General features: G+C 39.8%; 1 protein-coding gene across 3 annotated transcripts in view; it reads right to left on the bottom strand.

Moving 5' to 3' along the window:
• The window catches only part of tmem181 (transmembrane protein 181), an 18,829-nt gene extending 1,350 nt beyond the window's left edge, over nucleotides 1-17,479 (bottom strand). Inside the window, exons 1-17 of one of the 3 annotated variants that reach the window (XM_079623920.1) lie at nucleotides 16,947-17,479; nucleotides 12,023-12,208; nucleotides 9,774-9,877; nucleotides 8,727-8,788; nucleotides 7,946-8,033; nucleotides 7,037-7,161; nucleotides 6,800-6,931; nucleotides 5,555-5,635; nucleotides 5,359-5,458; nucleotides 4,130-4,260; nucleotides 3,854-3,945; nucleotides 3,704-3,761; nucleotides 2,436-2,538; nucleotides 2,297-2,348; nucleotides 1,637-1,719; nucleotides 645-734; nucleotides 503-569 (exon numbers count right to left, since the gene is read on the bottom strand). In XM_079623920.1, the coding sequence (XP_079480046.1) occupies nucleotides 503-569; nucleotides 645-734; nucleotides 1,637-1,719; nucleotides 2,297-2,348; nucleotides 2,436-2,538; nucleotides 3,704-3,761; nucleotides 3,854-3,945; nucleotides 4,130-4,260; nucleotides 5,359-5,458; nucleotides 5,555-5,635; nucleotides 6,800-6,931; nucleotides 7,037-7,161; nucleotides 7,946-8,033; nucleotides 8,727-8,788; nucleotides 9,774-9,877; nucleotides 12,023-12,162 (1,508 nt within the window). In that variant the 5' untranslated portion in view covers nucleotides 12,163-12,208; nucleotides 16,947-17,479. Of the gene's footprint in view, nucleotides 1-502; nucleotides 570-644; nucleotides 735-1,636; nucleotides 1,720-2,296; nucleotides 2,349-2,435; nucleotides 2,539-3,703; nucleotides 3,762-3,853; nucleotides 3,946-4,129; nucleotides 4,261-5,358; nucleotides 5,459-5,554; nucleotides 5,636-6,799; nucleotides 6,932-7,036; nucleotides 7,162-7,945; nucleotides 8,034-8,726; nucleotides 8,789-9,773; nucleotides 9,878-11,430; nucleotides 11,696-12,022; nucleotides 12,209-16,946 lie in introns of those variants that run through there. The other 2 variants (XM_079623921.1, XM_079623922.1) reach the window with 2 other exon arrangements.
• Nucleotides 17,480-17,550: the final 71 nt, after the last annotated feature.

The raw sequence follows: 17,550 nt of genomic DNA, 5'->3' as shown, positions 1-17,550 counted from the left end.
ACACAAACAAAGTCTCACAATAAGAAGAGCTTGTGGTTTTAAACTGGTATACAGTCAAACCAGATATTATTCAGACACCAGATATCATTTTTACTAGTTAATTTCTGTGAGTGAGGAGAGCAAAATAAAGTAAACTGTGACATTATGCCCAAATATTCTTCATACTGTGACTACCAGTAACATTTGGGACTGAAAATGACTAAACACACACTGAACACATGAAGCATTGCTTGGTCACTGGTTGAGCTAAACTGGTATTATGTAATTGTGTAGTTAAATTTACCAGCTGACAGATATTCAACATAATTCATGTGTGAGACAGTCTAACAGAAGTGTGTGTGTGTGTGAGACAGTCTAACAGAAGGACGGACAAAACCTGTCAAATATCAACTCTTGAGTTCATAATTTTATTACCATTTTCTAAACTATAGCGAATAAACTGGTAATGTGAGAAATGCTGAAGGAGTCTGGATAATGTCGGTATCTGACGAAGGGAACGTACCCGTAAATGACTTCATCATCCGAGTCGTTGAGCATGGAGAAAGCAGGATTGTCTTTGAGTTGGGAATCTGGGAAAACAGTGATGGAGGAGTCAGTGACGTTGTGTTAAATAACACCGGATCTTGAAGTGCAGATCGACTCACCGTAAAGAGCGTTCTTGGAGGGCGAGTAGACGAACGCCAGCGTGTAGAGATAGAAGTTCAGGAGGCCGTAGAAGGAAAGAAATTCGGCCGGTGGAGAAGAACGTTCAGGAAAACTTCGGATGAGTTACTTTTCCTGGACATTTCTGTATCGATGCTTACACCGTTTTATAGTGACTGCGCTCAGTCATTTCTAAAGTGCCTCATTTTGCTTTTTCAAACATTCCCTGAAATACAGCGGTTTGTGAATGTAAAAGCTCTGCTAAGTTTCAAAGATCAAATAAAGTTATTGTCTCCTAAAAGCAAGAAGTGATTCTGATCTGCTGAAACGAGTCAGTAAATCCAGTCTCACGTGTAGCTAATTTGGATAATCCCCACCTCTGGTGTTGATTGGCTGATCAGCGTCGCTTAGCCCCGCCCTCAAACACTGTCGTGTATCTGAGACTGGAAGAGTTTGGTTCGTGTTGTTCGTGTCGAGAAGACGCTGTTTTCTGAGATTGAGACGGTAAAACCCACGCCATCCTTACTGTTCGTATCACTGTGATCAAGAGCTGAGATCCAGATATGATAATGACCAATCACAGCAGAGCAGCTCTCAGAGAGGCGGAGCTTAGAGAGACTGAATCTGACCAATCACAGCAGAGCAGCTCACAGAGAGGCGGGGCTTAGAGAGACTGAATCTGACCAATCACATCAGAGCAGCTCTCAGAGAGGCGGAGCTTAGAGAGACTGAATCTGACCAATCACAGCAGAGCAGCTCTCAGAGAGGCGGGGCTTAGAGACACTGAATCTCCGAACGAAGCGTTTCAGAGACTGAGAGAAAAGAGCTGATGCTGCAATAGATATTATTAGAAAATTAAAGTGTTTTATGATCTCGGATGCGTGTGAACCTGTTGTAAGAGACTCCTAAACACAATTAGGGAGACTTTACAATAGTATAATACGGCACTTTAAACACAACTAAAGAGGCGTGAGGGGATGTAATGAAAGGATATAATTCTGGTAGTGGGTGGAAAGTTCGGCAACAAAGTTGTCTTGCAAGGCCTTGGATCCGAATCTCAGGTACAGTATGACCACACTGATGAGAGAGGGAGAGGAGTTACATCACATGACCATCGGAATGTGCATAAATGATCACATGACTAGATTTGCCCAGAATATAGCATGATCAAAAGTGACAGTAAAGACATTTATGTTACAAAAGATGATATTTTCAAATAACACAAACAATATGTTTTCAAGGCTGATAATAATCAGAAATGTTTCATATTAGAATGATACTGATGCTTAAATATTCCTCATTATAATAATTAATGCGCAGAATAAAGGGGCGGGGCCTGGTTGAGTTAGTCAGTAGTGTGTTAAACTGGCGGTTATGGTAAGGGGCGGGACATTTCCCAAACACACTCGACCAATCACAACACACTGCTCCAGCCGACCAATCAGAGCACAGTGTGCTTTTCAGAAGGAGGGGCTTCATAGAGACAGGAAGTGAACAAAGCGTTACTGACAGACTGGGAAGAGTGGAGCCGCAACAATGGAGAATATGAGGAGAATAATCAACATTACAGCAGGAAAACATGTTCTAGTGGAGACCGAAGTCTCTGCACGGTAAGTCCTCTTTAAATAGCAGAACGAGTGTATTTTTACATCACCTGATCACGAGCACCACCAGCGTCAGCGCCGTCAGAAACTTCAGCCGCAGATCTGAGCACACGGATACAGACACTGAACAAAACCCTGCATGTGAAAGCTGGCCGAGTGTGTGTGTGTGTGTGTGTGTGTGTGTGTTACCTGTGTACGGCATGTTCTTCAGCTCAGAGCAGGCGCGCACCACCAGAAACACCAGGTACAGGACATACACACACACCACCAGCAGGAAGAAGATCTTCATGCCCTACAGCACACACACAACAGTTCTCCGTAACACTTTACAATAAGTGTAAACGCTGCCATTATAGTGTTGATATCATATATATTAGGGCTGTCACATTCGAGAAATCAGTCATACGATGCTGGACGCCTGGCGATGCTCTGGCCGTCTGCTGTGTCTCTGGGGCGGTTTACACCTGGCCACTTCATGCGTTTGCTCAGATCGGATAGCTATCTTTTTTATCAAAACGATTCCATTTACACCTGGTCACATAGGCCTAAAAGTGTTTTTGCAAAACGAATATAAATCCGATCTTCAATTCCCGCGCTATATATGGATTTAATGTCACCGAAAGCAACAGTTATGAGCTGCATTTTATTGATTGATGATCAGCTAACATTTCAAAATCAAAGACTGCAATAAGAGAGAGCGGCAGCCCTGGTAAGATAATTTAGTTTCTTTACTTTTAATAAAGATTATTATTATTGTGTGTTAAAGCTTTCACTTTGATTTGCGATAGTTTGCACGTTGGCTTGACGCTTGATGAATAGATCATCTGCGGTGATGCGTGTTGCCGTCATATCTGACTATAACATACAGCCTGTAACTTTGTAGCATGTAGCTTTTTTAAAATAAAAAACAAACGATCTAAACATAGATTGTAAAAAATGCGCTAGACATGGCACTTTAAAAACCGGATAGTTTATTTGTAGTTCGATTACGGATATTTCACGTCATGTTCGAATGCATATTCGAATATCGAATAAAAAGTGACAGCCCTAATAGAGATATATATAATTACAGGTGAAACTGTAGAAATTAGAATATGGTGCAAAAGTTCATTTATTTCCGTAATTCAACTTAAAAGGTGAAACTAATATATTATATAGACTCAATACATGCAGAGTGAGATATTTCAAGCCTTTATTTGTTATAATTTTGATGATTATGGAATATTTTTCACAATATTCTAATGTTGAATTTGGTGTTTTCATAAGCTGTAAGCCATAATCATCAAAATTATAACTAATAAAGGCTTGAAATATCTCACTTTGCATGTAATGAGTCTATATAATATATTAGTTTCACCTTTTTAGTTGAATTACTGAAATAAATGAATTTTTTATACCATATTCTCATTTCTCCAGTTTCACCTGTAAGTATTTTAATAGATGTTATTTAGACCGACCTGGAAGTTCTGGATGTCCACTTTGTACTGGTACGTAGGATCCTGCAGCTCATTCACCCTAATAATAATAATAATAATAATCATAAAAACACAAATGATAATGATCCCATAAGGCATTAGCAGTCCCACTAGCTCGAGTGTGTTTCTCACGTTTGCCAGATTCCCAGCGTGACGGCCGATAACCACAACAGCCCCACGATGATCAGCTTCGGCAGGTAAAACGTCAGGAACTTCCTCTCGCCCTGAACATGAAACATCATCAGGAGACATCGTGATTTTGCGTGACAGAATGTGTCTTCAGATCAACATGAACGCAGATTCTCAGAGCGAGAACTGCTAAATGATGATTGAAGACTTCAGATGCACAGAGAAGCTGCAGCAAACATGATTATTCCTCATGAATATGTGTGTGTGTTGTGAGCGCACCTGCACTCTGATGCCGTGATACACACACAGCCAGAACAGCAGGAGCGCACACAGAAACACCGCCTGGAAGAAAGCGTCCAGCGTTCCCGGAAACCAGCTGTTCACCAGGAACGACAGCGGGAAGAAGGGATCTACAGCGCGGAGAAACACAACAGCAATCAATCAAACGTGTGTGTGTGTGTGTGTGTGTGTGTGAGAGAGAGAGTGTGTGTGAGTCAGTGAGTGAGTGAGTGAGTGAGTGAGTGAGTGAGTGAGTGAGTGAGTGAGTCAGTGAGTCAGTGAGTGAGTGAGTGAGTCAGTGAGTCAGTGAGTGAGTCAGTGAGTCAGTGAGTGAGTCAGTGAATGAGTCAGTGAATGAGTCAGTGAGTGAGTGAGTGAATGAATCAGTGAGTGAGTCAGTGAGTGAGTGAGTGAATGAATCAGTGAGTGAGTCAGTGAGTGAGTCAGTGAGTGAGTGAGTCAGTGAGTGAGTGAGTCAGTGAGTGAGTGAGTGAGTGAGTGAGTCAGTGTGTGTGTGTGAGAGAGTGAGTGAGTGTGTGAGTGCGTGTGTGTCTGTGTGTGTGAGTGAGTCAGTGAGTGAGTGAGTCAGTGAGTGAGTAAGTCAGTGAGTGAGTGAGTGAGTGAGTGAGTGAGTGAGTGAGTGAGTGAGTGAGTGAGTGAGTGTGTGTGTGTGTGAGAGAGAGAGAGAGAGAGAGTGAGTGTGTGTGTGGGTGAGTCAGTGTGTGAGTGAGTCAGTGAGTGTGTGTGTGTGTGTGTGTGTGTGAGAGAGAGTGAGTGTGTGAGTGAGTCAGTGTGTGAGTGAGTCAGTGAGTGTGTGTGTGTGTGTGTGTGTGTGTGTGTGTGTGAGAGAGTGAGTCAGTGAGTGAGTGAGTGAGTGAGTGTGTGTGTTCAAAGCTGCATTTTTAGCATCATTACTCCAGTCTCCAGAAATCAGTATAATATGATGATTTGATGCTCAAGAAACGTATATGATTATTATCAGTGTTTAAAACAGTGTGGAAACTGTGACACATTTTATTTCTCAGGATTGTTTGATGAATAGAAAGTTCAATAGAACAGCATTTATTAGAATATTTTGTTACATTATAAATGTCTTTATTGTCACTTTTGTGTCCTTGATGAAAAAAACACACACTCTACAGTCCCCAAACGTGTGAACACGAGTGTGTGTGTGTGTGTGTGTGTGTGTGAGTGTGTGTGTGTGTGTGAGTGTGTGTGTGGAGTCTCACCGTTATAGAGCAGCAGCAGAGGAAGGAGGATGGACATCCACTTCTGCTCGATTCCCCAGTCCCGCATGGAGAACTTCCTCAACGAGTGCGCAAACACACACTACACACACACACACCGCGCACTCGTGTTACGATCAATGGGAGAAAGTGCAACACACAATATGGAGGAATAAGCCGTGTTGGCGCTGTAACTCACAGTCACTATGAAGGTCATCACAACAAACACGAACCGGAACCAAATCTCCACCTGAGAGAACGTGGCGTTGTACATCTTAAACTGGGGAAGAGCAGAGAGACGGGAGTCACACACACATCTCAACTTCAATGAAGAGTTACCAACGCATTTACATCTGTAGATAAAAGCTTAATATAATGCATGATGACCAATAATACCATTAATAATAATTTAATAAGAGTCTAAATGTTATTTTACTATTATAAGAGACTTTGAGAGCATTGTGTGTGTCGTCTTCTATGTTTTTGGTCACGCAAGTTTCATTACCGGATTCATTTTTTTTAAAGAATCTCTTGAATGATTGGTTCGTATCACTGGTTTCATTACTGGATGAATCAGCGTTTTTAAACAAATCTCATGAATGAATGATTCAATGACTCGCTCGTAAAGAAAGACATCACTTTTACTGATTGAATCAGTGTTTTTGAACAAATCTCTTGAATGATTCAATGACTCACTTGCAAAGATTTCACTTGTTTTATTTACTGGATGAATCTGAGATTTTGAACGAATCTCTTGAATGATTCAATGACTCGCTCGTAAAGACATCACTTTTACTGATTGAATCTTTGTTTTTGAATGAATCTCTTGAATGATTCAATGACTCACTTGCAAAGATTTAATTTGTTTCATTACTGGATGAATCTGAGATTTTGAATGAATCACTTGAATGATTCAATGACTCACTTGTAAAGATTTCACTTGTTTTATTTACTGGATGAATCTGAGATTTTGAATGAATCACTTGAATGATTCAATGACTCACTTGTAAAGATTTCACTTGTTTTATTTACTGGATGAATCTGAGATTTTGAATGAATCACTTGAATGATTCAATGACTCACTTGTAAAGATTTCACTTGTTTTATTTACTGGATGAATCTGAGATTTTGAACGAATCTCTTGAATGATTCAATGACTCACTTGTAAAGATTTCACTTGTTTCATTACTGGATGAATCTGTGTTTTTGAATGAATCACTTGAATTATTCAATGACTCACTTGCAAAGATTTCACGTTGTTTCATTACTGGATGAATCTGCGTTTTTGAACGAATCTCTTGAATGATTCAATGACTTGCTCGTATCACTTGTTTCATTACTGGATGAATCTGTGTTTTTGAACGAATCTCACGAGTGAATGACTGAATGGGTTCACATACCCTTTCGTTGTGTGTGTGAAACACGATTAATGATGTAAACTTACTACAAAAGTGACATTTTTGATATTGTCCTTCAGGTCTTGCTGTAGGTTCCTGAAGCTGACGTTGATCTTGTACTGAGTGTAGTTCAGGTACCCCAGATGCAGCACGATAATCTCATCACACGCCTGCTGATGCTGAAAAACCATCACACACACACACACATGAACATCGAATGAACCCATGAAGCTCTCACACACACACACACACACACACACACACACACGAGGATCAGGGCTCACCGCGGCGCACTGAAGGCTTCTGTTCTTGTTGTGCACGTTGTCGCTGATGTGCATCACGCTGGCGTCCTCCATCACGCCCTGCAGCTCCACGTTCATCCCGAACTCCCTCCAGCTCACGTCTACATCTGAACACACGTCATTAGATCAACACTGAATCATGATCTTTCTTTAAAGTAGAGATCACGAATCGGAAAACACACCTAAACAATATCATGTCATTTACTAAACGTTCTGACAACGGCGGCGGTCTAACTAAACAAAAAACAATCCGGATGAAGGAATGATTCAATGACTAACTCTTAGACACTTCTCGTGTTTCATTACTGGATGAATCAACGTTTTTGAACAAACTCTTGAATGAATGATTCAATGACTCGCTCGTAAAGACTTCACTTGTTTCATTACTGGATGAATCAGTGTTTTTGAACAAATCTCTTGAATTAATGATTCAATGACTCATATAGACTTCACTTGTTTCATTACTGGATGAATCAGCGTTTGTCAATGAATCTCTTGAATGAATGATTCAATGACTCGCTCATAAACACTTCACTTGCTTCATTACTGGATGAATCAGTGTTTGTGAACGAATCTCTTGAATGAATGATTCAATGACTCACTCATAAACACTTCACTTGCTTCATTACTGGATGAATCAGTGTTTGTGAACGAATCTCTTGAACGAACGATTCAATGACACACACATTGAACAGTCACGTGTCGCCACCTACTGGTGTAACGATGTAATTGACACAATCTTTATCTAAAGCGTCACGTTACTTTCAAAAGAGATTTACTCTATTATGATCACTACCTTAGACATCAGTGTTTATATCCAAACTAGAAACTCTAATGTATTTATATAGCCCACTTTATAACACAATATTGTGAGTAAAAGCGTGTTCTCACTGTTGTTGTGCAGCTGAATGATGCATGTGAGCCAGAGCTGCTGGTTGTAGTTGGTCAGCAGCTGAGACCTGAGGTCGAACGGGCCGGTCTGCGGACACATGGACATTACACACGACACACTTACACTTCCGGTCACAAATCTGGAGTGATCGAGACACACTCATGTTTTTAAAAGAGCCAAGGCTGCATTTATTTCATCATAAATACAGAAAAAACAGTGAAATATTATTCTAATGTAAAACATGTTTTCTATGTGAATATACAGTAAAGTGTAATTTATGCAAAGCTGAATGTTCAGCATCATTACTCCAGTCTTCAGTGTCACATGATCCTCCAGAAATCAGGATAATATGATGATCTGCTGACATTAATAATGTAACAAAAGATTATATTTAAAATAAACACTGTAATTTTGGGCTTTCTATTCATCAAAGAATTCTGAAAAATAAAACGCACCAGTTTCCACACTGATAATAATAATCATAAATGTGTCTTGAGCATCAGATCCTCATATTACACTGATTTCTGGAGGATCATGTGACACTGAAGACTGGAGTAATGATGCTGAACATTCAGTTTTGAATAAATTACACTTTACTGCATATTCACATAGAAAACATGTTTTACATTAGAATAATATTTCACTGTTTTTACTGCATTTTTGATCAAATAAACGCAGTCTTGTTGAGCAGAAGAGACTTAAATTAAAAAAATAATCAGTTTTTTTTTTTTCACTTTAAGGAAATTAATCCTATTTTTAAGCACACATCTGCAATCTCACCTTTGATGCATTGACGCTGACGCTTAAACCGTTGTAATAATTCTCAGTTATGATCTTCGGTCCTACAGGAGAGACATTTATCAGTAAACAACATCTTCATATCTCATATAATAATATCTTTCTCTGTTTCAGTTTCGCTGAGACAAAAATCAGCAAGATTTTAAGCTGAAAAGTGGATTCAAGACATTTTAATGCCAATTAAGGCCTTTTTTAAGACAATATTTTAAGCAATAATGAGCTTGTTACAGTATTTATTCATCTTTGTTAAAGTTAGTTAAAAAAACACAACAGTTCATGTTAAGGTCTATTGAATAATATTAACAGATACAACTTATCATGTTAAAATAAATGTTGAAATTAACATTAACTGACATTAATAAAGTTTATTGTAAAGCATCACCAAAATACTTCATTATTTGCATAAAAATGTGAAAACATGAAAGTGCTTTTAAGAAACCAACTCATTTGAAAACTCATAAAAAGCAGTAATCTAGCATCTAATCCTGTAATATTAAATAAATAAAAATTAATTGTTGTGTGACAATGAAACATTGTGTGAGTGTGAGCAAATGCATTGGTAAAAATGCATAAATAATATACATTTTAAAATAAAATCCATTTAAACTCTTAATTAGTGCTGTAAACGATTAATCACGATTAATCGAATCCAAAATAAAAGTTTGTGTTTACATAATTATTTTATATATATTAATACACACACATGCGTATATATTTAAGAAAAATGTGTCATTTATATATAAATCATATAAAAATATATATGCAGAATATAAATGCAAATATTTCTCAAAAATATACATGCATGTGTGTGTATTAATATATATAAAATAATTATACACACACATATATTATGTAAACAAGCACAAACTTTTATTTTGGATTCGATTAATCGGTTACAGCCCTGCTACTTCTTAATTGCTTTAATTTTGATCTCTGAGGGTTAAGAATCATGTGACTGTGAGCCGTATGATCATTCTCCACACAGACCTTCAGTGTGCACAGGTGCATGCTGGGAAACCACAGACTCACCTGACACGCCGATGAGCGTGGACACGCCGAAGCAGAAGAAGAAAACCACAAACACCAGGACAAAGTGTCTCTTAGAGAGAGTGTAGAGACGCATGGGGGCCAACCTGCACACACACACACACACACACACACACACACACACACACACACACACACACACACACACACACACACACACACACACACACACACGTTGTGTCGTAAGTGAAGGTAAACAGATGTGTAACATTATCAAGCCACAATCACTCACTGCTTCTGACGGAATCACTTTAATAATCTTTTTGTAATTATTAATACACTCTGCAGTGATTATTATATTTCCCTTACTTGATTATTTTACATAGAGGGACGATTAAAATAAGGTCCAGCACTGTTCATTTAATGTTTTCTATATATTGTATTTGTTCTACTGATTGTTATTTGCATCAAAAATAACTATATTGTGATTAAAGATAAAATGGAGGAAAAGATGCATCGAGAATCGTTTTGTGATCGAATCGCAGTGACAACTGAAGATTCACACCTCATATACACACACACACTCTCTCTCTCTCACACACACACACACACACACTCTCGCTCGCTCTCTCTCTCTCTCTCTCTCACACATACACACACACTCACTCACTCTCTCACACTCTCTCGCTCACACACACACACTCTCTCTCTCTCGCTCACACACACACACTCTCTCTCTCTCTCTCACACACACACACACTCTCGCTCGCTCTCTCTCTCTCACACACACACACACACTCTCGCTCTCTCACACACACACACTCTCGCTCGCTCTCTCTCTCTCTCTCTCTTTCTCACACACACACACTCACTCACTCTCTCTCGCTCACACACACACACTCACTCACTCTCTCTCGCTCACACACACTCTCTCTCTCTCACACACAAACACACAGACACTCTCTCTCACACACACAGACACTCTCTCTCTCTCTCACACACAGACACTCTCTCTCTCACACACACAGACACACACACACAGACACTCTCTCTCACACACACAGACACTCTCTCTCTCACACACACAGACACACTCTCTCACACACACACACACACTCACTCACTAACACTCTCACACACACTCACTCTCTCTCTCACACACACACTCGCTCTCTTACACACACAAACACACAGACACCCTCTCTCTCACACACACACACACACACACACTCTCTCTCACACACACACACACTCGCTCTCTCTCTCACACACACACACACACTCTCTGACACACACACACACAGACTCTGACACACACAGCCTCTGACACACACACACACACACAGACACTCTCTCTCTCTCTCACACACACACACACATACACACAAACACACACTCACTCACTAACACTCTCTCTCTCTCACACACACACACACACTCTCTCTCTCTCTCTCTCTCACACACACACACTTACAAACACACTCACTAACACTCTCTCTCTCTCACACACTCTCTCTCTCTCTCTCTCTCTCTCTCTCTCTCTCTCACACACACACGGAATTAGATCACGCCCACACAACATCCGTGATATGCTATGTTGCGTAAAACACAAAAACATTTACAGCAACTCTAAATATAATCCATCGATTATTTATAAGTTATAACTACACATCCGGTGTGCGCGTGCGCGTGTACTCACTCAAACATCTGGACCGTCACGAAGAGAGGCCGCAAAACTGACCAAAACACACGTTTAATGAACACATACGCACATTTGTGTGTTTGTACGTGATGTCGTGACTGCCACACACACACTTACCGCTCCATCGCGCTGACTTTATTCCATTGGCGGCGATAAATCCGCGAATAAATCTGAATACGTCTGTTGTCGGCGCATATCCGCACACATCAACCAACTGACGTCACCACACACGAGGGCACGTGACCTCCACCGCAGTACGCATGCGCTATCTGCATTATTGGTGTTTTATATCGATAAATAACGCAAATGTGTGTTAATTAAATCTAACTCGCTTTAACGCCTCTTTAATGTGCACGTGGCTTGCTATTATGGACTTAAAACGAACATAATAAACATATTGTGACATTTTAAAAGAAAATATGATACAATTTGTGTTCTAGTAATGGATGGACATTATGAATGATGAGCACCGATTGAATTTGAGCGCCGTTGTTTGTGACACACACATAATTCGTTTAGTAAACGCGTTTCGACGACCTCAGCGTTATAAACAGTGAATATAAAGGCGTTTGTCGCGGAGATCTTCTACCTGTAGAAGCGCTCGTTCCTGTACGGCGTCAGGTCCTCCCTCAGCTCGAGGCAGGCTTCTTGTATTCTCTTGCAGAAATGCTTCATCTCGCTGAGCAGAGGGTTCTCAGGGCTGCAGAAGTCGCTGTCCGGCCGGTCCATGTCTTCTCATTGAAAAAATGGCGATTGATGGTGTTGTGCAGCGGCTCTATTGAGAGTAAATGCAGGCGAAGCGCTTCAATTGTGCAGTTTTGGAGGATCCGCGCGAGATGACGGTGTGCGCATGCGCGGTCAGGACCACGGACAGGGCTCGTCATATACAGTTCACACTAAAGACTGCATATAGCGGCGACTCAGTCATAATATCATATTTATAAAAACATTTAAAGGCTTAATGCTATATATTTCTGTAAAATATTCTTTAAATTGTGCTGTGTTATGAAGTGGCTTAACTTTATATTTTGCCATTTTCTTTAAATGGTGTATTAGCTTTAGTCTGAATTATACACAAGTGTAATATTTTAGAAAATTTAACAAGCAAATGTTGTTTGTGTGTGTGTGTGTGTGTGTGTGTGTGAAAGAGAGTGTGTGAAAGAACGTGTGTGTGAGTGAGTATATATAAGTGCTGTCAACTCAATTTTGTTTGTGTGAGTGTGTGTATCAGTGTGTGTGAGAGAGCAAGTGAGTGTGTGAGAGTGTGTGTAAAAGTGAGTAAGTGTTTGTGTGTGTGAGAGAGTGTGTGAAAGTGTGTGTGAGCAAGTGAGTGTGTGTAAAAGTGAGTATGTGTTTGTGTGTGTGTGTATCAGTGTGTGTGAGAGTGTGTGTAAAAGTGAGTAAGTGTTTGTGTGTGTGTGTGAGAGAGTGTGTGAAAGAACGTGTGTGTGAAAGAGTGTGTGTGTATGAGAAAGTGTGTGAGTGAGTATATATAAGTGCTGTCAACTCAATTTTGTTTGTGTGAGTGTGTGTATCAGTGTGTGTGTGAGAGCAAGTGAGTGTGTGAGAGTGTGTAAAAGTGAGTAAGTGTTTGTGTGTGTGTGTGTGTGTGTGTGTGTGTGTGTGAAAGAGTGTGAGTGAAAGTGTGTGTGTGAGCAAGTGAGTGTGTAAAAGTGAGTAAGTGTTTGTGTGTGTGTGTGTGTGTGTGTGTGTGAAAGAGTGTGAGTGAAAGTGTGTGTGTGAGCAAGTGAGTGTGTAAAAGTGAGTAAGTGTTTGTGTGTGTGTGTAAGAGTGTGAGTGAAAGTGTGTGTGTAAGCAAGTGAGTGTGTGTAAAAGTGAGTAAGTGTTTGTGTGTGTGTGAGCAAATGAGTGAGTGTGTGAAAGAACGTGTGTGTGTGCGCGCAGTGAAATGTGTGAATGAGTATATATAAGTGCTGTCAAATCAATTTTGTTTGTGTGAGTGTGTGTGAGTGAAAGTGTGTCCGTGTGTGTGAGAGAGAGCAAGTGAGTGTGTAAAAGTGAGTGATTAAGTGTTTGTGTGTGAAAAAACATGTGTGAAGAAGTGTGCGCGCAGTGAAAGTGTGTGAGTGAGTATATATAAGTGCTGTCAAATCAATTGTGTTTGTGTGTGTGTGAAAGAGTCTGTGAGTGAAAGTGTGTCCGTGTGTGTGTGAGCGAATAAGTGAGAGTGTGTGAAAGAACGTGTGTGTAAAAGTGAGTGAGTGTGTGTGTGTATAATATATATATATATATATAAGTGCTGTCAAATCAATTAATCTCATCTAACACGTTTGTTTATATAATGTGTATATACACACAAACACACAAGCATAAAAACAGATATTAAGATATCGAGAAACCCCTTATAAAAGGCATCGTTCTAAAATTATTAACTGGAAATACATAAAAACTACAACTAACAAAGTAAAATGGAAATACAGATTAATACACCCCCCCAAAAAAACAAAAATGAACATAACTAATAAAATGAAAGCAATTTACTTCATATTAAAGTCATGTTTCATATTAAAAGCTCTTAGTGTGTTTCTGTGAATGAGTGTGTGTGTGTGTGTGTGTGTGAGTGTAGTGAAAGTGTGTGTATAATATATATAAGTGCTGTCAAATCAATTTTGTTTGTGTGTGTGTGTGAACATAACTAATAAAACAAAAGCTATTTACTTCATATTAAAGTCATATTTCATATTAAAAGCTCTCAGTTTGTTTCTGTGAATGAGTGTGTGTGTGTGTGTGTGTGTGTGTGTGTGTTTCTGAACTCATGACTCGGTGACGGAGGAGATCTTCCACCTGTACACTTTATTGGGCTACACACCGACAAAAGGACACAATTCAGCTTTTGAGGAACAACAAACTGTTCATGACAGTACAATGCAAACCCTAGTGCATACAGGCTTCCGTCGGCCTCGCCTGACCCATGACCCCTGACCCCAGAGCCCCGTTACAAAAGAAGAGTCAGAACCCGGGGGATTAGCCAAGCGAGGGGTTCCCCCGAATATACAGTATATAGAGAGCAAACAAACGGATGAAGACACCTCCACAAATATCCGAAACGAGTCCACACGTGACGTCCCACCTCAGAACCAGACGGCATCATGGGTGCATTTCTTTTATTGTAGGCAGAATGGACACACACACACACACACACACTTCGGCAGACGTGGATGTGATGCGGTTATAGCGAACTGTGCCGTGCGTCTTCAATCCCGAAGCCGTTCCATGCTCACCGCACGCTAAAACACAAGTGTGACGTCATTTACCCAGCATGCCGTGCGACGCGCACATTCAGTCAGTTTGTCCTTCATCTCTGAAGCGTCTTTTTTTAACCTATTCCTACAAATACCAAACACATGTACAATAAAGCCCATCAATCAAATCAGTACACACACACACACACACACACACACGGGGAAATGGAGAATGTGATGTAACGGCTAAATCCTCATCTTTCCCTCGCGGGCCCTAAAATTATACTTTTTTTTTTTCTTTTCTTTTCTCCAGAAAGCTAATGTTATTTAATTTTGATCATATTTTTCAATGTGTGTGTGATTTTCCTGCGATTTGGTCAACTTTCATATGAATAAACAATGTTTACAGTGAACACGCTAAGCTAGGTGTAGCCATTAGCTGCATATAAAATGTGTAAAATGTTTTTTACTTGACCAAAATATGATACAAATACTCGATGGTGTTTTACAGTGTGCTTCGATATTAATTTTTAATGCAAATTTTTTTTATTCACCTTTAAATGACTAGTTTTGATCAATAAATAAATGGTGATTTAAGCACATTCCTCACATTTTTTCCAACTTAAATTCAAAATAACTCACATTTTCATGTATAACCCTTTTAATTCAGCTCTAAATATCTTACATTGAGTGTCTCTTGTGGAAAAAAACCCATAATATATCATATTTCATAACTTTAGATGGCCCTATATCTCTATATGGAGCAAATGAGCCGTTCCGCTGGGTCCTAAAGTCATTAAAGGATTAGTTCATTTAAAAAAAAACTTTTGCTGATAGTTCACTCACCCCGATGTCATCAAGATGTCCATGTCTTTCTTTCTTCAGTGGAAAAGAAATGAAGGTTTTTGATGAACACATTTCTCCATATAATGGACGTCAATGGGCCCCAAACGGGTCAAGGTCCAGATGACAGTGTCAGCGCCGCTTCAACGGGCTTTAAACGACACCAGACGATGAATACGGCTCTTATCTAGCGAAACCATCGTCATTTCAAACATAAATAAACAAGTTTAAGTTTTATAAGCACAAGCGCTCGCCTTGCTCTGTTCTGTGATGCGCGTTCGTGACGTCACGTGATACACAGTTACGCTGTAAAGGTCTCGCTTCTGTGAAAAGTAAAACATTTCTATCCTGACGAAAATGTTCTTTTAGGCTTTTTAATATTCCAACACCAGGATACACACACGAGATGGGCATTTTAACCGATAAACTGACACACAGACATTTGAATATGTGTGTATGGTCCTCCTTCCGCACATCTGTAAACACTGACTCGTCAAGCGTGACCTTTACAGCGTAACTGTGTATCACGTGACGTCACGAACGCGCATCACAGAACAGAGCAAGGTGAGCGTTTGTGCTTATAAAACTTAAACTTGTTTATTTATGTTTGAAATGACGATGGTTTCGCTAGATAAGAGCCGTATTCATCGTCTGGTGTCGTTTAAAGCCCGTTGAAGCGGCGCTGACACTGTCATCTGGACCTTGACCCGTTTGGGGCCCATTGACGTCCATTATATGGAGAAATGTGTTCATCAAAAACCTTCATTTCTTTTCCACTGAAGAAAGAAAGACATGGACATCTTGATGACATCGGGGTGAGGAAACTATCAGCAAAAGTTTTTTTTAAAAGTGAACTAATCCTTTATCTTCAGTGGGCATTCAGATACACATGTAGATATTTTTGGTAAAGTTTTAGTTTGAATTTTGAGCATCAAATTGAATTAGTATCTAACCACAGAAATTGTGTGTGTGTATTTGTGGTTCAAGTGCTTCCAGACTCTGACAAACACTCAATTTTAGCATTTTAAGAGAAAAAAAAGTGTTTTTAGGACAAAATGACCCGAGGGAAGGATGAGGTTTAATAGCAGTTCTCTCATTGGTTGTGCTGATCTGGTTTTGATTCACAAAAACACACGTGACAAACCCATCCAAGGTCACTTCACAACGAGCTACACCTTTAACCACAATCACCTTCAGACCGCAGGAGCAAATTACACCGCCATCCCCTCCTGACACACACACACACACACACACACACACACACACACACACACACGTACAACACCAAGCTGAAGAGTCCTTTATACATAAATAATGTCCACACACTCACAAAAGGTGTATTAAACGCCACGTGTCCATCTTTAGAAGTTCAACGGTATAAAGAAAGCATTAGTCTTGACAATATTGCACAATTAAACAAAACCAGACATAAATAAATAAATAAACGACACTAAATTCTCAACTCACCATCGGAAAGGAATCCAGGCCAAGAATAATCACCCGAAAACAAAACAAAACCACAGACGCGCAAATACACAGTTTAATGCCGTCCTGCTTCCGATCACAAACACTGACCGACTCTCTCTGACTGATCCACGAACCACTGAAATGTAATGACCGGCCCATTGGATTCTGGGACTCGCTGTATTCTTAATCGCTCGCTTGTTTTATTGATATACGACTTGATTCAAACCTCAAGCGTCTTCATAATCCTCCGTGTGTCGTGCAGAACTGAATGATATACTTCTCATTGCTGTTCCTCAAACCTACGGCTGAATTTCTAATCGTACTACAAGGTTTTTATCTAACACTGATATTCTTAGCACTGATAAAAAAACGTGTCGCACAAACAGAGCATTTAAAAAACAAAACTAAAAAAAAAATTAGGTATGAAGTGACGTTGTTGTAAGACGGTAGAAAAATATCTCCTGTTGCTTGTTTGTTTGCACATGTTGAGGTGGATTAAATGTGGCTTCGAGAGCCATTACACAAAATCACTTCACAGAAGCGTCAGCAGGGGGCAGTCACTTTTTTTTTTTTTTTTTTTTTTTTTTTTTTTGGGGATGTGAGC

Source organism: Phoxinus phoxinus (genome assembly GCF_949152265.1).
Source record: "Phoxinus phoxinus genome assembly, chromosome: 9".
In the NCBI taxonomy this organism is placed as follows: domain Eukaryota; kingdom Metazoa; phylum Chordata; class Actinopteri; order Cypriniformes; family Leuciscidae; genus Phoxinus; species Phoxinus phoxinus.
The sequence above is the reverse complement of the archived record's forward strand: the minus strand, read 5'-3'. Positions and strand labels throughout refer to the sequence as shown.